This window comes from Eubalaena glacialis, chromosome 19 (genome assembly GCF_028564815.1).
Source record: "Eubalaena glacialis isolate mEubGla1 chromosome 19, mEubGla1.1.hap2.+ XY, whole genome shotgun sequence".
NCBI classification, from domain to species: Eukaryota; Metazoa; Chordata; class Mammalia; order Artiodactyla; family Balaenidae; genus Eubalaena; species Eubalaena glacialis.
Genome location: NC_083734.1, coordinates 24,999,588 through 25,021,929, shown reverse-complemented (window position 1 = coordinate 25,021,929; position 22,342 = coordinate 24,999,588). Strand labels below are relative to the sequence as shown.

The window sequence follows — 22,342 nt, the reverse complement described above, 5'->3', positions numbered from 1 at the left end:
TTGTGAAGGGTGTAAGTTCTGTGTCTAGATTCATTTCTTTGGATGTAGATGTTACTCTGTCACCATTGGTTGAAAAGACCATCCTTTCTCCATTGGATTATCTTTGCTTCTTTGACAAAAGATCAGTTGACTATATTTGTGTTGGCCCATTTCTGGGCTCTCTATTCTTTTCCATTGATATATTTGTCTGTTCCTTCATCAATTCCACACTGTCTTGATTACTGTAGCTTTATAGTAAGTCTTAAAGTCAGGTAGTGTCAGTCCTCTGACTTTGTTCTTCAGCATTGTGTTTGCTATTCTGAGTCTTTCATCTTTCCATATAAACTTAGAATTGAAACTGAGCCCCCGTGGGGCTCCTGGGCATGGAAGCCTTTCTGTCCCCCATTTCTTGTATATAGGGAACAGACTCCAGCCTCCATGACCTTCCCTGGGTTCCAAAGGGCAGATTGGAACAGTTGCTAGGGAAGGGAGGGGATGCAGAGACAAGGGAGGAGAAGCCAAGAAACTACCGGAGGCAAGATTAAAGGAACCAGAGAAGCTAATCAAGATTAGGAGACCACCTGAGATGAGATCAAAGGAGTACAGGCCCTGCACACACCCTAATCTTGTCAGCAACCCCATCCTTGAACTATTGCTATAAAACCCCTCACCAAATCCTCAGGGGTTGGGGGACACAGTTTTTCAGGGGCATGAGCCTGCTGTATCTCCCTTTGACTGGCAAAGCAATAAAGCTATCCTCTTCTACTTCACCTCAAACTCTTGTCTTCGAGATTCAGTTTGGCACGGTGCACAGACACCGAGCTTTCTGTGTCAGAATCAGTTTGTCAGTATCCACCAAGTAACTTGGTGGGATTTTGATTGGGACTGCATTAAATCTGTAAATCCATCTGGGAAGAACTGACATCTGAACAATATTGAGTGTTCTTATCCATGAACATGGAGTATCTCTCCATTTATTTAGATCTTTGATTTCTTTTATCAGAGTTTTATAGTTTTCCTCATATAGTTTTAAAGAGGTTTTTGAATCAAAAAAGGTAAGAACTTTTGCTAACATGAACTAGCATTATGGGCATATGAGTATTAAAAATATATTTTAATCAGACTGTACTTATAATTTTTGCCCTGAATTTTTAAAGTGCAATGTATCATAAGTAATTTTTCATATAACACTTTTTCATTTTTTTGCATAAACTTTTTGCATTCTAAAGACTTTTCATATCAACAGTAAAATGGGTTAAATAAATTGTGGGATATTCATACAGTAGACTACTATACTGCAATTTACAAAATGAACCACTGCCACCACAACCATATGAATGAATCTTACAGACATAAAGTTGCATAAGAGAAACCAGCACAAAAGAGTACAAACTGTATGATTTCATTTTTATGAAATTTAAGAACAGACAAACATAATTATGCTAATAGAAGTCAGAATACTGGTTACCACTGTGCAGGGGTAAGGAGTAGTTTGGGCTGAGAAGGGACACAAGGGAACTTTCTGGGATTTGAGGAATGTTTTGAATCCTGATTTAAAATCACACACAAGTGTGTGCGTGTGTGTGTGTGTGTATGTGCTTGTGTTTAGTGACCTGTACACTTAAGATTAGTGCACTCTATAAAAAATGTACAAATAAAATATATGTCAAAGGAAAAATCTTGGAAAATACAGAAAGGTACAGAGGGAAAAAAAAACTCGTAAACTTAAAAATGATTATTATTAACTTTTAGGTTTGTGTCTACCTATGTCTTCTTCTATGCATATATTCGCTTAACATAAATTTTTGACATGATACATATTTATTTTTACCTCTTCATTCAGTAATATGAGTACTTCCCTATTTTAATAGAAATTCTTTTGCATGATTTTTAGTTGCAGTGCAGCGTTTTTGTGAGTGCACATATTCTAAATTATTTGACTAATCTGGCAGTTGAAATACAGGTTGTTGTCAGTTTTCCCAGAATAAGAAAAGGTTCTGATATGAACATCCTTGAAAATATATATTTGTATGTATCTCTGATTGTTTCCATTATATATGGTAAATATTAATTCTTTGTTGCTTATTGTATTGCATGTATATTCTTGTATCTATGGTTTGTTTATGGTGGTTTTTTATAAGTTTTTTAATTTTAGTGCATTCAAATGTATTATTGTTTTTTCTTTTATGAATTGTGATATTTGAGTTTAAGCAAGCTTTTCTTACGCTATGCAACATTTTCTTCTAAAAGTGTTAAAGTTTTTTTTAATAAATGTTTTCAATCAGCCTGGGATTCATTTTTGTTTATGTTGTGAGATATGTAATCCATTTTATTTCCTGTATGGATTTTCTCAGCATCATTTACTAAATTATCCATCCACTTCACTCTGATTTGTAATGCCACATATCTGATTTTCGTTTATGTATAAGCTTATTTCTGGACTCTATTGTGTTCTTTGATTCTGTCTCTCTAAGTTATCCTATTGTTAATCACTGTAGCATTAGAAAAATGCTGATGCATGGTAGGGCATATCTCCTCACATAGTTTTCCTTTGGAATGATCCTGGCTGTTCTTCGCCTTACTCTGCCATCTGAATTTTAGACTAGCTTATAAATTTCTATGAACAATTCTGTTGGAATTTTGACTGGAATTGCATTCAATTTATGGATTAATTTAGAGAGAATTGACTTTACAATATGAAGTTTTTCTATTCATGAACAAGATAGAATTCTAATGATTTATTATCTCTTTCTATATATCTTTCAATAAAATTTTATAATTTTTGAAAGTCTTAGGTACTTTTGGTTAGATTTATTCCTGAGTAAGTTAAAGTTTGTTTCTTTTTCAAATGGTATAATTCAAAAATTGCGTTTTCTTATTGTTATTGGTGTATAAGGATGGTAGTTGATTCTTATAATCACTTTGTTGGACTATCCTATAGGTTCATCTATAGATTATTAAATTTTCTATGTAGACAGTCATCCTGTCTATGAATATGACTATTTTCTTTCTTTCCATTTCCTTCACATTTTATTCATTTCTTACTTTATTAGCTTAAACTTTCAGTACATGGTTCATCACAGTAAAAAGACATCCTGATCTTGTTGCTTACTTTAAAAGGACTGTATTACTAGTATTACACCATTTAGCAATATGTCTGCTGTATTTAAAAAAAAAATTTTTTTTTAACAGTTTGAGATACAATTCACATGCCATGAAATTTACCTTTTTAGAGTATACAATTCAGTGGTTTTCCGTGTAGTCATAGAGTTGTGCAACTACCACTGCTGTCTAATTTCACAACATTTTTATCACCTCAGAAAGAAACCTTGTACCCATTAGCAATTAGTCACTCCCATTTCCTCCTACCCCAGATCCTGGAAACCACTAATCTACTTTCTGTTTCTGTGGATCTACCTATTCTGGACATTTTATGTTAATGGAAACATGATATGTGGTGTTTTGTGACTGCCTTCTTTCACTTTGCATAATGTTCTCAAGGTTCATCTATGTTGTGGGTTCATCTGTTAATACTTCATTCCTTTTTATTACCAAATAATATTATATTTTATGAATATACTGTATTTTATTTATCCATTATCAGTTGTTTCTACTTTTTGGCTGTTATAAACAATGCAGCTATGACCATTCATAGACAGATTTTTGTGTGGATATGTATTTTCAATTCTCTTGGGTATATACTTAAGAATAGAATTGCTGGTCCATATGGTAACTCTATGTTTAACATTTTGAGGAACTGCCAAACTTTTCCAAAGGGGCTGTACCATTTTACAATTCCATCAATAATGTATGAGGATTCTAATTTCTTCCACATCCTCACCAACACTTGTTATTATCTCTTTTTTATTATAATCTTCCCAGGGGGAATGAAGTGGTATTTCATGTGATTTGATTTTCATTTCCCTAATGACTCATAATGCCAAGCATTTTTTCAACTGCTTATTGTCCATTTATATATCTTCTTTGGAGAAATCTATATTCAAATCCTTTGCCCATTTTGAAATTGTGTTGTCTTTTATTGTTGACTGTAAGTTCTTTATGTATTCTGGATATGAACAATGTATTGGATATATGATTTGCAAATACTTTTTCTCATTCCGTAGATGCTGTAGGATTTTTAGTTATTTTTAAAATTAGGTTAAGGAAATTTCCTTTGATCTTAAGAAATTCATCATTGTGATTATTAAATTTTTTACAGGTTAATTTTACCACAGCAACGTATGAACATAATTTAAAAGTCAGTTACTACTATCAAGAAAAGCATTCATTTGCGCCACTCCTCTGTCCCAATTTTCATTCTCGGTGGCTCTTTTAACTCCTATAGTGGCTTCCTCTGATATTTAACCCCAATTTTCTAAATAACATGTGGATTCTGCTACTTTCGAGTTTTCAATTTTTGATATTGACTTCCTATTAAGTATGATGATGATTTAGCTCCTTTACACACACACACTTTTCTCTCTCTCTCTCTCACACACACACACGCACACGCACGCACACATGCACACACACACACACACTCTCATACTCACCCTCTCTTTTCCTCTCTGTCCCTCCCTTTCTCCTTTTCCTCCCTCCTTCTTTCCCTTTCTTCACTCTCCATTTTCTCAGCATATTTATATTACTATTCAGTGTGCATATCATTATGTGTATATATTATCATAGTTTATGATAGTCATCTCATGTAACTTACTTGATTAAATTTTTAATACAACTCTAGGTTTCTATGAAGTAATAATTACCTGTCTGTGTCTATGTGTGTGTTTCCCCATTTGGTTAGTTTTCTATTTGTCTATAAACTCAGCTGTCATTGTTTAGGTAACCTAGCCAGAAGTAGCCTTGGAGTTGTCTCATGGTTCAATATGTAGAATGTCATTCAGTCCTGTTGTTTTTATTTCAGTGCCTTACCTTCAGGAGTTCAGAAGTTCTGTAGTTTTACAGAGTAAATTGCCAGTTGTCTGCCAGTGTTGGAGAGGAATAGTAGCCTTCCTGTAAGGTGTTTCTCAGGGAACTTGATTTTTTAAAAAGAACAATTTAATTCTTGTTTTTCATTAATATCATTAATAATTTGTAGTGCCGAATGTTTTTCTAAGTTCATGTTGTCTTTTTTGTTCTTGTTTCTTTTTGAAAAATATATTTGAATCCTTTGAAGTTTTGTTCAGTGGAGACTAATTTTACTTTTTTAAATGTCTATTATTTCACAATATATCTGAATATTGAAATTTAATCTGTCTTATTTATCTTAACTATTTCCCCATTTTATTTTCACTGAACACACATTTTATTGTCAAACATCAGAGTTATCACCAGTATCTTTTATTGCTTCAATATTCAGGGTTTTCTGTTTCACAATCTGGGAAAACATACTTTTCTGTTTTATTATTTTGTCTTAATGTCCACACTTCTATTTGTGTTTAAGCTTACGAGCCATGTAAAAACTAATCAGCCAGTTAGCATACATTTTGTATCTAGCATGTATTCTTTCTTTGAGTTGTTCTTTTACTTTTGCTTGTCACATAGTCATATTATTCTCAGCATCAGCGTACTCCCTGGAAATAATTCAGGCATTTAAGTGGAATATCAAATCTTTTAAGCTTTTTAAAAACTATTTGGTACATTTTTATTTAGTTCATTGCTTTTGAAGGGCACTGAATAAAACCCTAATTGCCTGAAGAAGTAATGAACTTCCTAAATGTGTAACTTCTTATTTAAATAAGTCTTTGAAGAGAATTTGAGAATATATGGGAATTCAAAATATATTGTTAGCATTTGTGTATTAATGTTTGACTAAAATTTCAATGTATATTTCATTTGGGTTTTATTACAGTTTTAAGAATTTTGTTTTCCCCCTCTTTCCACCCCCCCCCCCGGTACACTTAATATGGTAATTCCTTATAGGGACATTTTTCTGCTATCCTTCAAAAAGAAGAAAAAGTCTCATCAGTTCATGGTAAAGAGGAGGCAATAGAAGTACCTATTATTAGTGCTTCAACTCAAATAATGCTCAAAGGACTTTTTATGGTGCTTGACTATCTTTTTAGGCAAAATAGCAGGTAAGTGAAGATAATCTGGTCTGTATTCTTCCTCTTAAAAATATTAGCCTTATTGAGTGCTAGCATGTGTTTCATACCTACTAATTTTATATGAGTACATGGGATAGTGATAAACAAGTGGTATAAATATTGCTCTTACTTACTGGCACAGACTCAGTCAATTGATGTTATTTTTTATTAATGAAAATGAGTATTGAAACCAGTAAATAAATACAATTAATTAATTCAGCATTAAAGTCCTCTAAGACTAAATTTAAGTTTTCTTTTAAGTATAATCTAGATATGTTTCTTCCAGTGTCAGAAAGTCTTTCTTATTCTGTAAATCCTCTATTTAATGAAATGTGGGAAATGAAAAGCAGTCAACTCCCCATACACTACTCCTTAAGTTATAGAACTACCTGGTTCCAGTATTTTTTTAAGTGTTTTTTTATGGTAAAATATACACAATATAAAATTTACCATTTTTAAGTGTACATTTTAATAGCATTAAGTATGTTCACATTGTTGTACAACTACAACCACTGTCAATTTCTAGAACTTTTTCATCATCCCAAACAGGAACTCTATACCCATGAAACAGTATCTTCCATTTCCCTCTCACCACAGCCTTTGGTAACCTCTATCCTACTTTCATCTCTATGGATTTGCCCTTTCTGGGTGTCTCATATAAGTGGAATCATACAATCTAATGTTTTCAAGGTTAAATCCATGTTGTAAAATATGTCATTCCTTTTTATGGCTGAATAATATTCCATGTGTGTATATACCACGTTTTGTTTATCCATTCTTACATTGATAGACATTTGTATTGTTTCTAGCTTTTGCCTATTGTGAATCATGCAGTGAACATTGATGTACTAGTATCTGTTTGAGTCCCTGCTTTCAGTTCTTCTGGGTACATACCTAGCAGTAGAATTGCAGGATTATATGGTAATTCTGTATTTAACTCTTTGAGGAGCCAGCGTGCTATTTTTCATAGCAGCTGCACATTCTAGATTCACATAGTTATGCACAAGAGTTCCCAATTTCTCTACATCCTTGCCAATACTTGTTATTTTTTGTTTTTTGGATCATAGCCATCCTAATGGGTATAAAGTGGTATCTCCTTATGGTTTTGTTTTTTTTTTTAATTAATTTATTTATTTTTGGCTGCATTGGGTCTTCGTTGCTGCGCATGGGCTTTTCTCTAGTTGCAGCGAGCGGGGGCTACTCTTTGTTGCGGTGCGCGGGCTTCTCATTGCGGTGGCTTCTCTCGTTGCGGAGCACAGCCTCCAGGCGCGCGGGCTTCAGTAGTTGTGGCTCCTGGGCTCTAGAGCGCAGGCTCAGTAGTTGTGGCACATGGGCTTCAGTAGTTGTGGCTCACGGGCTCTAGAGCACAGGCTCAGTAGTTGTGGCACACGGGCTTAGTTGCTCTGAAGCATATGGGATCTTCCCGGACCAGGGCTCGAACCCGTGTCCCCTGCATTGGCAGGCGGATTCTTAACCACCGCGCCACCAGGGAAGCCCTCCTTATGGTTTTGATTTACACTTCCCTAATGACTAGAGATGTTGAGCATCTTTTCATGTGCTTATTGTCCATTTCTATATCTTCATTGGAGAAGTGTCTACTCAAGTCCTTTGTCCATTTTTGAATGGGGGTTTTGTTGTTGAGTTGTAGGAGTTATTCTGCATATTAATCTTTTATCAGATATTTGCTTTACAAATATTTTCTCCCATTCTGTGGGTTCTCTTTTCACTCTCTTGATAGTATTCTTCGATGCACAAAAGTTTTGAAATTTTGATGCAGTCCAATTTATCGATTTTTTTTTCTTTTATTGCTTGTGCTTTTGGGATCCATTGAACATAGCCAAATATGATGTCATGAAGATTTTCCCCTATGTTTTCTTCTGAGAGTTTTATAGTTTTTAGCTCCCAGTATTTTTATAAAATTCCCTCCACATAGTGCAGGGTTCCTGACTTGAACTTTGAACTCTGATCTCTCTAAGGGTAAAATTAACAGTCAGTATTACTGTGAGGACATGGTAGAGAATACCAAATTTTATTCTGTTTAAGCTTAAGTGTTTATAGCCTCTTATTGAGAGAAATTATAAGCTGGATGGGATCACGGAGATCATCTGGTTTAGTACTTTCATTAAAAATAGATGAAGACTGGGCTTCCCTGGTGGCGCAGTGGTTGAGAGTCTGCCTGCCAATACAGGGGACACGGGTTCGAGCCCTGGTCTGGGAAGATCCCACGTGCCGCGGAGCAACAAAGCCCGTGAGCCACAACTACTGAGCCTGCGCGTCTGGAGCCTGTGCTCCGCAACAAGAGAGGCCGCGATAGTGAGAGGCCCGCGCACCGCGATGAAGAGTGGCCCCCGCTCGCCACAACTAGAGAAAGCCCGCGCACAGAAACGAAGACCCAACATAGCCAAAAAAAAGAAATAAATAAATTAATTTAAAAAAAAATAGATGAAGACTGAGATCCACATTTTAAAGGAACTTAAAAATTAGTTTCCTAAACTTTCAGTAAAAATTATCTTTCTGTTTTCTCATGCAATAAAAAAGTTTAACCCACTTTTTAGTTTCTTTAACAATAATACTGTTAACTATTTTATAATTAATGATGTAACATAGAATGCAAAGAGCTCTGAACTAGGAGTTAGGAGGCTTGCATTTTAATTCTGGCTCTGCCATGATTTATGTAATGTTTGAACATAGGGATGGGAAGTGATAAAGGGTGATATTTAAGTGATATCTAACCTCTATAAGGGGGGACTGACTCTAAGGTTTAATGCCTTATTTCTATCAGGATTACTGAATTTAGTGGTGTGGGTTGTTGGTGGGGGACAATGTTATCTAAAATTTTCCCATTAAAGTCCCATTTTATTTTCATTTAGATTTGCAGATGATTATAAAGTCGCTATTCAACAGACTTACTCTTGGATAAATCAGACTGATACTTCAGATAAAAATGGGTTCCTGGTTCTACCAAAAAATAAGAAACGTTTACAACAGAAAACAGCAGTTCATGTGCTGAATTTTTGGTGCTTAAATCCAGCTGTGGTAAGCATATCATGCTGTAAATGAGAATTCTGTCTTCTTGCTCAATACCAACAATTAAATAAATGTGCTTGACTTTTTTTTGACTGTTTTAAAGATGATTTTATGTATCTAATGTTGTTTCCTTTTAGGCCTTTTCAGATATTAATGGCAAGGTTTGGACGATTGTTTTGACATCTGGGACATTATCACCAATGAAATCCTTTTCATCAGAACTTGGTGTTACATTTACTATCCAACTGGAGGCTAATCATGTCATTAATAACTCACAGGTTAGGTTTTTTTGTTGTTTTTTTTTTGAAGGCTCTTAGTCTTTTTACCTCAGTATAATTATAAACAAATTAAAAGGTAACTGAAGTACTGGCAAAACAAATCCTGATAGGAAAGTCAACATTTCAGTTTTAGAATAAAGGAAAATTTGTCAGCTACTTGGTAGTGTCAACAAAAGGAAATACCAATAAATAGCATTCCTTCAACCCAGTGAGTAAAAATATACACTTTCAAGGCAAAGACTGTATTGCAATTTCCTTATTTAAATAAGTTTTAAGTTTTTTAATGAAAATTAAAAAGAAAACAAAAATTCAACTTTTTTTTTTACTGTAGTTCCTGATTGCTTAATTATTTGTGTTTTTCTTTTCCATTAGACTATGGTATATCCTTATTCTAATTTTTACATCCTCATCTTTCCACTGCACCTAGATTAATACCTGGTATTAGTTAGCAAGTGTTCAGCACGTTTGAATATCTGAAATGAATTAAAAGTATTCTTATGAGTCCTGTGACTTAAGATTTTAATTTTATTATTTATTTATTTATTTATTCGTTTGTTTGTTTTTATTTTTGGCTGTGTTGGGTCGTTGTTGCTGTGCGTGGGCTTCTCTAGTTGCGGTGAGCGGGGGCTTCTCCGTTGCGGTGCGCAGGCTTCTCATTGTCGTGGCTTCTCTTGTTGTGGAGCATGGACTCTAGGTGCACAGGCTTCAGTAGTTGTGGCTTGTGGGCTCTAGAGCACAGGCTCAGTAGTTGTGGCGCACGGGCTTAGTTGCTCTGCGGCACGTGGGATCTTCCTGGACCAGGGCTCGAACCTTTGTCCCTTGCATTGGCAGGCAGATTCTTAACCACTGTGCCACCAGGGAAGCCCAGATTTTAATTTTTTGTAACAATACCATGTAAATGTTACTTTAATTTTCCTAAGAATGTTTGAATTGTCATTTGTCAGTCTGCTATTTCTTTTTAGGAAGTAATTTAAAGTGGTTAGCTACATGCTTAATACCACCTGTGGGCCTAATACAATTCTAGTTCTTTATAAAGAGCTATAGTTTTCAACCAAGAAGTATTTTTGGAAATTACTGGCATTTAGTAGGTGAGAGCCTTGAATGCTCAACTCCTATATAACCAAGGATTGTGCTTTCCAAAATCCAGAATGCTCCTGTGTAGAAACATTGCTATAAGCAGTAGCAAAGGAAAAATATATGTTGCACATTTTCAAGATATTTTCCTTAGAGGTTCAAATATATATGGAAAGTTATTAGTAAATTCAGCAATGTATTTTTTCAAAAGAATGTTATTATAGGTTCTATGTTCTCAATCTAGTGCACAAAAGCCCGTTTAACCTGTAATGTCGCTAAATAATAATTAACAATAATAATAATGCTAGTTCAGCTGGATTCTGTTATAATATTTCCCCCAACTTTTAAAAAGTTTATTTTTTATTTTAATTGTGGTAAAAAACACATGTAAAATTTACCATCTTAACCATTTTTAAGTGTATAGTTCAGTTTTGTTAAGTATATTCACACTGTTGTATATAACCAATCTCTAGAGCTTTTTCATCTAGCAACACTGAAATTCTATTCTTAAACAATTCTCCATTCCCCCCTCCTCTCAGCCCCTGGTAACCACCATTCCACTTTTTGTTTTTATGAATTTGACTATTCTAAATACCTCATGTAAGTGGAATCACAAGGTTTTTGTGATTAGTTTATTTTGCTTAGCCTGGTGTCTTCAAGGTTCATCCTTGTTGTAACATGAATCAGAATTTCCTTCCTTTTTAAGGCTAATATTCCAGTTGTGTGTGTGTGTGTGTGTCACATTTTGTTTGTTCATTCATTCATTGATCACCCCAAATTTTTATTTAAAAAATTATAACTTGAAAAATGGAAAAAATAGTATTAATATAGTGAATATCTTTATACCCTTAACCTAGATTCATCAGTTTTTAACATTTTGCATCTGTATATATATGAGACAAAGGAAGAGAAGAGTAATATTGCAAAATGTTGATGATTACATTAATTTTGGTTATGGTATTAGAAAGTAATTTGTAGACATAGTGACACCTTGCCCTTAATTAGTTTAGCATGTTTCTCCCAAGAACAAGTACATAATCTTGCATAACCACAGTATCATGATCGTATCCAAGCAATTTAATATTGATACAATAGAATCTATATTTTTCCAGATATTCCCAATGTGTCTTTTTTTTTTTTTTTGATGATAAATGCATTTCATCATTTAATGTTTAAGCTCTCACACTAGATTTTTACAAGCTGGTGAACACTGACAAATTATTTCTCCCACAGAACTATAACCACATGTTCCGGGACAGTATAAATATATGGTTGAGCTAACGTTAATACTCATCACCATTTTATCAATTACATAATAAAACAAATTGTCAAGTATCCACATATTAAGTTACACAGCTCAAAAGACATAAAACTAGGGAGGGTGGGAGGAAGGGAGATGCAAGAGGGAAGAGATATGGGAACATATGTGTATGTATAACTGATTCACTTTGTTATAAAGCAGAAACTAACACACCATTGTAAAGTAATTATACTTCAATAAAGATGTTTAAAAAAAAAAAGACATAAAACATTAAATGTCTGCTCAATTCATTAGCAGAAACCCACTTTTTTTTTTTTTGGCAAGAGAGGTTGGGAATCACACTTCAAACAAAAATAAGTTGGTAAACAACTTCAGATAAGTTTGAAAAAATATTACAAGAATTTCAGAAATTTTATGATTAAGAATTGTTTTAGCTACAATAACAAAGTATTTCTACCTTTTAAAAAAATATTTACTAAATTAAAGTACATATTCTACATGTTCTGCACAAGACAAAGGCAACATTTTACTAAAAATACTTAATAGCCCCCTCCCATTCTTTTTTCAGGCCCTCCCTGTAAGTTACACCCCAAAGTGCAAACATTAAAATTAACTGTAAGACTTTTTTGTCTGGAGACATTAAAGACATGTGCTTCCGTACCATGCAGATTTTCTATAACAGCACAAAATGAGTTTTATAGAAAGATATTAAATAATCACTGTAAGACTTGGTTAATTAAAAAAAAAAAACAAGCAAATCTGATGTATACTGGTATGAATGTGGAAGATGTAAACATATCGTGAGCAAATAACCTCATAGGCCCTACTTTCTATGTTGGAAATGCTGGAAGGAATAAACCACATAAGGTCCAGAGTTTTCATAGTTCCTGGGATTTTAGTTCTATATCATACTAAAAATATACAAGTATTGTGCTGGGTATTTTGGCACCTAGTCTTTCTAAATTTCTTATATATTGATAAGATTCTGGCATGGAAACAGGTTTAAAGACATGACTCAGTACTGCATGATTTCAGGAAAGGTCATTTGGTACAAACGATAAGCACATTTTAAATGCTGAACAGAAAGAATCCTTTGCTAAGTGGCTAAGTAGGTTGATCATAACCCAAACGTAGAGGTTGCAATTCTGCCAGGCTTGTGGCCTGGTAAAACTGCTTTTCGACACTCCTATGGAAGTTTCATCAGACTTTCCCAAGGCAACGTGCTGGCTAACATGTACGACAAATTCCGTCTGTCTAGGTTCCACTTCCAAGCAATGGCATCAGGCACCCCAGTTTTATTGAATGCAACAGTTGTTTCTATGACCACTGGAGTCTTTGAAGCACGGCCACATTTTAGGACGATACTTCTCCAAATACAAAAGTTGCTTGCTGTTAAAAGCTCCATGCCACTTTTGTCTTATGAACTGTACTGCATCTTCATATTTCATTCCACCTTCAATTAATGCTAGGACAACAAGCACTGGACCTCTCCCAAGGCCTGCAACACAATGAAAGGCAATACAACAACCAGGGTCTTCATGAAACTTAATTTTCACAAGACTTAACCGGTCATCAACCATCTGGTTAGATGGTGGTGCACCATCATCAAAAGGCCAATCGAGAACATGGATGCCTTCTTTCTCCACAAGAGTAGTGTCATAAGTTGTTTCACATACTCTTACTATTGTGGTAACCATACTTATTAAGTTCCTCTATAAATTTGTTTAAGGTTGCATTAGTTGGATTGTGTGTAATGAGAAATCTCATGTTCTTGTAAGTGACTTCCACAGGAGCTGGGCGGTTCATTCGAGCCATGTTAATTTAGTTAAAAAACACTCAATAGGGTTATGAAAGAATTTTAAAAATTGAATACAGAAATGATGCAAAGGAACTGAGTCTACTTCAATATACTCCACTTGAAATTCTCAGTGCTTTCGAGTATGAAGTTGGGAGTAATGGGAAATGAAATGAACCTCCTAACAAGAAGCAGCAATTCTTCAATCCAGTAATGCTGAGGCAATAGAAAGGAAGTGCACTGAGGTTTACCCCATCCAGGTCAGAACTCTTGTAAAAAATGCTCTGTGGGTTTCAATTCAACACTTCTTTGTCCAGGTTAGCCACTCTTATGGGGGCTTCTTGGTGGAGTAGTAATGAATTTCTACAGTTCACTTGTCTGCATAGAGGTCGTGCTGTGCCTGGCAGTAGTCTCCACTGCCGTTCAGAAACTCCATAAATGTGTGACCAAGAACACCACAGAACTGCCTCTCTCTAGCCTGTTCTCTTGGCATAGGTTTGGTTATCCCAAGAAAGGTCCACTCTTGTAGCTTCACTCTCAGGGCACCGAATGCTCCCAATGTGTCTTTTATACCTGCTTATTTTTCTTATTCTTGATTCAGGACCCAGTCAAGTATTATATATTGCATTTGGTTTTCAAGTCTCTCTAGTTTTTTTTTTTCTTTCTTATTTTAGACTGAAGTGTAGTTGATTTACAATATTAGTTTCAGGTGTACAACATAGTGATTCAAAGTTTTTATAGATTATAAAAAATCCATTTAAAGTTATAAAATATTGGCTATTATCCCTATGCGGTACAATATATCCTTGTAGCTTATTTATTTTATACATAGTAGTTTGTACCTCTTAATTCCCTACCCCTATCTTGCCCTTCCCCCCACTAGTAACCACTAGTTTGTTCTATTTGGGAATCTTTTCTGTTTTGTTATATTCATTTGTGTTGTATTTTTTAGATTCCACATGTAAGTGATAACATACAGTATTTGTCTTTCTCTGTCTGACTTATTTCACTTAGCCTAATACCCTCCAGGTCGATCCATGTTGCTGCAAATGGCAAGATTTCATTCTTTTTTATGGCTGAGTACTCTTCCATTGTGTGTGCGTGTGTGTGTGTGTGTGTGTGTGTATACCACATCTTCTTTATCCATTCATCTGTGATGGACATTTAGGTTGCTTCCATATCTTTAGCTATTGGAAATAACACTACTATGAATATTGGGGTACATGTATCTTTTCAAATTAGTGTTTTTGTTTTCTTCAGATATACTTCCAGAATTGGAATTGCTGGATGATATGGTAGTTCTATTTTTAGTTTTTTGAGGAACCTCCATACAGTTTTCCATAGCGGCTGCACCAGTTCATGTCTCTTTAGTCCTTAAAATAGTTTTCTTGCCCATTTTTTCTGTCTTTCATGACATTTTTAAAGAATTCAAGTCACCAGTTGTCCTTAGGAATATTTTATAATCTGGATTTTTCTGATTGTTTTCTCATGATAAGATTCAAGTTAAAGTGTTTGGTAAGAATACTATATAAGTGATATTGTTACTTCCCATTGTATCGTATCAAGAAACACATACTGTCAGTTTGTCTTATTACTAGTTGATCATTTGGTTTAAAGTTGATTAAACTGGTATCCATCAGATGTCATCTTGCAAGATGTACCTAATCTTGTATATCATTTCCAAATATAAGACTATTACATTTTTCAACAATCTGAAGTGTTTGTATTGTCTTTGGAATACTAATAAAATTTGTACTTTCTTTTAGTCAAATTAGCTATACTAAGGCTAGACCTATGTGAATGTAGAGGAATTGCACATAACTGTAAAATTTGGTGGGTCTGATTTTCTGACTATAGATCTTTGAGCATCAGGGAATCTGTGAAACAGTAGTTCCTGTCATAATTGAATCTTAGAGACTTAACTATAGCAGATCGTACCAGCCCTCATCCCTTATTTTGGATTCATTTCTGATTTATTCATTTCATTTGTTCCTATCATCTAACAAAATGTTACCTGCTTAATTTTGTAAAGCTATTGAGGAAATACATAAATATAACCTGTTTTTCTTTCATCCTAAGAGAATTCAGTGGTCTGCCTAAAGTAAAACTTTCATAAATTAAATCTATATATAATTAATTAAAGATAATAGGAAAAATCCCCAACAATTTAAAAGTAAATTTTCTCTAAACTCATTGCTTGATCTTTTTTTGACATACACGTAATTAAGGCTCCCAAATTAAATGCTAATTTGCCTGCCTCATTTAAGCATAACTCTAATACTGACATATTTACATTCTAGGTTTGGGTTGGCACCATTGGGTCAGGCCCCAAGGGTCGCAATCTCTGTGCTACCTTCCAGCACACGGAAACATTTGAGTTCCAGGATGAAGTGGGAGCACTTGTGTTATCTGTGTGCCAGACTGTGAGCCAAGGAATTTTGTGTTTCCTGCCATCTTACAAGGTAAAGGAATATTTATTTTTTCTTTTGCCTTTAAAAGATCATGTGGCATTATCACCACAAGCAGCAGGGGAATTACAGTTTCCTAAACTTCATATATTATTTTACTTGTTTATTAAGATGCTGCCTGATTGTTCTACCACTGTTTTACTTGAAAGTCTGAAAGACTAAAGGTCTTCGAACAGTGTTAGTTATATAAGAGAGCTATTTTTGTATATGTGATTTTTATTCTTAGGGGCAGGTTGATATTTTCATGGTTAAAGGAAAAAGCATTATTTTCACTTTGATAAATTACACTATTTGAACGTTTCAGTAATCTGAATAAGACTTTCTTTGTTGCCCATCGTGTTTTTTTTTGGAGTATAATTGCTTTACAATGTTGTGTTAATTTCTGCTGTACAATGAAGAGAATCAGCTATATGTATACATATATCCCCTCCCTCTTTGACCTCCCTCCCACCCACTTCCCCCCATCCCACCCATCTAGGTCATCACAGAGCATGGAGTTGAGCTCCCTGTGCTATACCGGAGGTTCTCACTAGCTATCTATTAGGTTGGCCCAACCCAATATTTTACACATGGTAGTGTATTTATGTCAAACCTAGTCTCCCAGTTCATCTCACCCTTGCTTTCCCTCCCTGTGTCCACATGTCCATTCTCTACATCTACATCTCTATTCCTGCCCTCGAACTAGGTTCATCTGTACCGTTTTCCTAGATTCCACATACATGCATTAATATATGATATTTGTTTTTCTCTTTCTGACTTACTTCACTCTGTATGACAAACTCTAGGTCCATACACATCTCTACAAATGACCCAGTTTTGTTGCTTTTTATGGCTGAGTAATAAATATTCCATTATATATATGTACCACATCTTCTTTATCCATTCATTTGTCAATGGAAATTTAAGTTGTTTCCATGTCCTGGCTATTGTAAATAGTGCTGCAGTGAACATTGGGGTACATGTGACTTTTTGAATTATGGTTTTCTCAGAGTATATGCCCAGTTGTGGGACTGCTGGGTCATATGGTAGTTCTATTTTTAGTTTTTAAAGGAACCTCCATACTGTTCTCCATAGTGGCTGTATCAGTTACATTCCCACCAACAGTGCAAGAGAGTTCCCTTTTCTCCACACCGTCTCCAGCATTTATTGTTTGTAGATTTTTTGATGATGGCCATTCTGACCTGTGTGAGGTGATACCTCATTGTAGTTTTGATTTGCATTTCTCTACTAATAAGTTGAGCATCTTTTCATGTGCCTCTTGGCCATCTGTATGTCTTCTTTGGAGAAATCTCTATTTAGGTCATCCTTCCATTTTTTGATTGGGTTGTTTGTTTTTTTGATATTGAGCTGCCTGAGCTATTTGTATATTTTGGAGATTAATCCTTTGTCCGTTGCTTCATTTGCAAATATTTTCTCCCATTCAGAGGGTTGTCTTTTTGTCTTGTTTATGGTTTCCTTTGCTGTGCAAAAGCTTTTAATTAGGTCCCATTTGTTTACTTTTATTTTTATTTTCATTACTCTAGGAGGTGGATTAAAAAAGATCTTGCTATGATTTATGTCATAGAGTGTTCTTCCTATGTTTTCCCCTAAGAGTTTTGTAGTGACCGGTCTTACATTTAGGTCTTTAATCCATTTTGAGTTTATTTTTGTGTATGGTGTTAGGCAGTGTTCTAATTTCATTCTTTTACCTATAGCTGTCCTGTTTTCCCAGCACCACTTATTGAAGAGGCTGTCTTTTCTGCATTGTATGTCCTTGCCTCCTTTGTCATAGGTTAGGTTACCATAGGTGCGTGCTTTTATCTCTGGGCTTTCTATCCTGTACCATTGATCTATATTTCTGTTTCTGTGCCAATACCATACTGTATTGATTACTGTAGCTTTGTAGTATAGTCCGAAGACAGGGAGCCTGATTCCTCCATCTCCTCTTTTCTTTCTCAAGATTGCTTTGGCTATTCGGGATCTTTTGTTTCCCTACAAATTGTAAAATTTTTTGTTCTAATTCTGTGAAAAATGCTTTGGGTAGTATAGTCATTTGCACAGTATTGATTCTTCCAATCCAAGAACATGGTATATCTCTCCATCTGTTTCTGTCATCTTTGATTTCTTTCATCAGTGTTTTACAGTTTTCTGAGTACAGGTCTTTTGCCTCCTTAGGTAGGTTTATTCCTAGGTATTTTATTCTTTTTGTTGCGATCGTAAATAGCATTGTTTCCTTCATTTCTCTTTCTGATCTTTCGTTGTTAGTGTATAGGAATGCAGAAGATTTCTGTGCATTAACTTGGTATCCCTCAACTTTACTAAATTCATTGATTAGCTCTAGTAGTTTTCTGGTGGCATCTTTAGGGTTTTCTATGTATAGTATCATATCATCTGCAAACAGTGACAGTTTTACTTCTTTTCCAATCTGGATTCCTTTTATTTCTTTTTCTTCTCTGATTGCCATGGCTAGGACTTCCAAAACTATGTTGAATCATAGTGGTGAGAGTGGACATCTTTGTCTTGTTCCTGATCTTAGAGGAAATGCTTTCAGTTTTTCACCATTGAGAATGATGTTTACTGTGAGTTTGTTGTATATGGCCTTTATTATGTTGAGGTAGGTTCCCTCTTTGCCCACTTTCTGGAGAGTTTTTATCATAAATGGGTATTGAATTTTCTCAAAAGCTTTTTCTGCATCTATTGAGATGATCATATAGTTTTTATTCTCTAATTTGTTAATATGGTGTATCACATCGATTGATTTGCATATATTGAAAATCCTTACATCCCTGGGATAAATCCCACTTGATCATGGTGTATGATCCTTTTAATGTGTTGTTGGATTCTGTTTGCTAGTATTTTGTTCAGGATTTTTGCGTCTATGTTCATCAGTGATATTGGTCTGTAATTTTCTTTTTTTGTGATATTTTTGTCTGGTTTTGGTATCAGGGTGATGGTGGCCTCGTAGAACGAGTTTGAGAGTGTTCCCCCCTCTCCAATTTTTTGGAAGAGTTTGAGAAGGATAGGTGTTAGGTCTTCTCTAAATGTTTGATAGAATTCACCTGTGAAGCATCTGTTCCTGGACTTTTGTTTGTTGAAAGATTTTTAATTACAGTTTCAATTTCATTACTTGTGATTTGTCTGTTTATATTTTCTAATTCTTCCTGGTTCAGTCTTGGAAGGTTGTACCTTTCCAAGAATTTGTCCATTTCTTCCAGGTTGTCCATTTTATTGTCATATTGTTGCTTGTAGTAGTCTGTTATAATCCTTTGTATTTCTGCAGTGTCAGTTGTAATTTCTCCTTTTTCATTTCTAATTTTATTGATTTGAGTCCTCTCCCTTTTTCTCTTGATGAGTCTGGCTAAAGGTTTATCAATTTTGTTTATTTTCTCAAAGAGCTGACTTTTAGTTTTATGGACCTTTGCTACTGTTTTCTTTGTTTCTATTTCATTTATTTCTGCTCTGATCTTTATGATTTCTTTCCTTCTACTAACTTTGGGGATTTTTTGTTCTTCTTTCTCGAGTTGCTTTAGGTGTAAGATTAGATTGTTTATTTGAGATTTTTTTGTTTCTTGAGGTGAGATTGAATTGCTATAAACTTCCCTCTTAGAACTGCTTTTGCTGCATCCCATAGGTTTTGGGTTGTCGTGTTTTCATTGTCATTTGTTTCCAGGTATTTTTTTAAATTCCTCTTTGATTTCTTCAGTGATCTCTTGGTTATTTAGCAGCGCACTGTTTAGTCTCCATGTATTTATGGGTTTTTTTTCCTGGGGTTGATTTCTAATCTCATAGCGTCGTGGTCAGAAAAGATGCTTGATACAATTTCAGTTTTCTTAAATTTTCCAAGGCTTGATCTGTGACCCAAGATGTGATCTATCCTAGAGAATGTTCCGTGTGCACTTGAGAAGAAAGTGTATTCTGCTGCTTTCGGGTGGAATGTCCTATCAATATCAATTAAATCTATCTGGTCTGTTGTGTCATTTAAAGCTTGTGTTTCCTTATTTATTTTCTGTCTGGATGATCTGTCCATTGGTGTAAGTGGGGTGTTAAAGTCCCCTACTATTATTGTGTTACTGTCAATTTCCCCTTTTATGGCTGTTAGCATTTGCCTTATATATTGAGGTGCTCCTATGTTGGGTGCATAAATATTTGTAATTGTTGTATCTTCTTCTTGGTTTGATCCCTTAATCATTATGTAGTGCCCCTCCTTATCTTTTGTAACAGTCTTTATTTTAAAGTCTATTTTATCTAATATGAGTGTTGCTACTGCAGCTTTCTTCTGATTTACAGTTGCATGGAATATCTTTTTCCATCCCCTCACTTTCAGTCTGTATGTATCCCTAGGTCTGAAGTGGGTCTCTTGTAAGACAGCATATATATGAGTCTTGTTTCTGTATCCATTCAGCCAGTTTGTGTCTTTTGGTTGGACATTTAATCCATTTACATTCAAGGTAGTTATCGATATGTATGTTCCTATTACCATTTTCTTAATTGTTCTGGGTTTCTTTTTGTGGGTCTTTTTCTTCTCTTGTGTTTCCCGCCTAGAGAAGTTCCTTTAGCATTTGTTGTAAAGCGTTTGGGGGTGCTGAATTCTCTTAGCTTTTGCTTGTTTGTGAAGATTTTGATTTCTCCGTTGAATCTGAATGAGTTCCTTGCTGGGTAGAGTAATCTTGGTTGTAGTCTTTTCCCTTTCATCACTTTAAATATGTCCTGCCACTCCCTTCTGGCCTGCAGAGTTTCTGCTGAAAAATCAGCTGATAACCTTATGGGGATTCCCTTGTATATTATTTGTTGCTTTTTCCTTGCTGCTTTTAATATTTTTTCTTTGAATTTAATTTTTGTTCGTTTGATTATTATGTGTCTTGGTGTGTTTCTACTTGGGTTTATGCTGTATGGGACTCTCTGCACTTCCTGAACTTGGGTGGCTATTTTCTTTCCCATGTTAGGGAAGTTTTCGACCACAATCTCTTCAAATATTTTCTCAGACCCTTTGTCTTTCTCCTCTTCTTCTGGGACCCCTAGGATTCGAATGTTAGTGCGTTTAATGTTGTCCTAGAGGTCTCTGAGACCATCCTCATTTCTTTTCATTCTTTTTTCTTTTTTTCTGCTCCTCGGCAGTTATTTCCACCGTTCTGTCTTCCAGCTCACTTATTTGTTCTTCAGCCTCAGTTATTCTGCTATTGATTCCTTCTAGGGTATTTTTCATTTCAGTTATTGTGTTGTTCATCATTGTTTGTTCTTTAGTTCTTCTTGGACCTTGTTAAACACTTCTTGTATTTTCTCAATCTGTGCCTCCATTCTATTTCCAAGATATTGGATCATTTTTACTATCATTACTCTGAATTCTTTTTCAGATAGGTTGCCTATTTCCTCTTAATTTATTTGGTCTTGTAGGTTTTTATCTTGCTCCTTCATCTGTTAACATATTTTTTTGTCATCTCATTTTTTTTGATGGGTGGGGTTGTGTTCTTGTCTTGCTGGTTGTTTGGTCTGAGTCATCCAGCACTGGAGTTTGTAGTTAGTTCGGTAGAGCTGGGTCTTGGAGCCAAGATGAGGACCTCTGGGAGACCTCACTCTGATTAATATTCCCTGGGGTCTGAGGTTCCCTGTTAGTCCAGTGGTTCGGACTCGACGCTCCCATCACAGGAGCTCAGGCCTGACTCCCGGCCTGGAACCAAGATTCTCCAAGTTGCATGGCACAGGAAAAAAAAAAAGAGCTGAACAATAAGAAAGAATAAAAAATAAAATAAAATTGGAAAAGTTAAAAATATACTAGAAAAAATTAAGATATAAATGAAACAATAACTAGGCAAAACAGAACCACAACAGGAAAAATAAAAGGGGTGCCCAGAAAACGCTTTGGCTGTTGGGGAGCGGAGTTTAGGTGGGGGGTGGGGCTTAGGCTCAGGACCAGTGTGGCCAGAAAAGGTCCTGGGGGTTGGTGGCGGGGCTTGGACTCAGCACAGCTGGAGGGGGCCTCAGAGGGTGGAGGTTCAGGCCCAGGACCCCAGCAGGCTCCCTGGGGTCCGAGTGGGTAGGTGGAAATGCTGGCCCCGTTCCCTTCCAGTCCTCTGATCTCTCAAAGGTCTCTCACCATCCCCGCTGATCTCCTCACTGTGAGTGGGCCCTTCCTAGCATGGGAACCCTTCCCCTGCCCCAGCTACCCCTCAGAGGCACCGGTCTGGTCTCGCCTGCACTTCACCCCCCTCCCTCCCCGCCATGTCCTACCTGGTCGCGTGGGGGTTCCTCCCATCCCCTTAGGTTTCTGAGATCCCCCACCAGTGCCTCGTAGGTGCCCTAGTTATGAGGAGATGTGAACTCCGCATCCTGCTAGTCTGCCATCTTGACTCCGCCTCCTGTTGGCCGTCTTTTTACTTCATGTATTTGAGTAGAAAAAAAAT

General features: G+C 35.7%; 1 protein-coding gene and 1 pseudogene across 1 annotated transcript in view; one reads left to right on the top strand and one right to left on the bottom strand.

Moving 5' to 3' along the window:
- BRIP1 (BRCA1 interacting helicase 1) overlaps nucleotides 1–22,342 on the top strand; it is a 194,712-nt gene that overhangs the window by 79,623 nt on the left and 92,747 nt on the right. Inside the window, 4 exon segments of the mRNA XM_061175926.1 lie at nucleotides 5,899–6,053; nucleotides 8,933–9,098; nucleotides 9,227–9,367; nucleotides 15,798–15,959. Of these exon segments, the coding sequence (XP_061031909.1) occupies nucleotides 5,899–6,053; nucleotides 8,933–9,098; nucleotides 9,227–9,367; nucleotides 15,798–15,959 (624 nt within the window).
- On the bottom strand, nucleotides 12,998–13,517 carry LOC133079997 (protein tyrosine phosphatase type IVA 1-like; annotated as a pseudogene).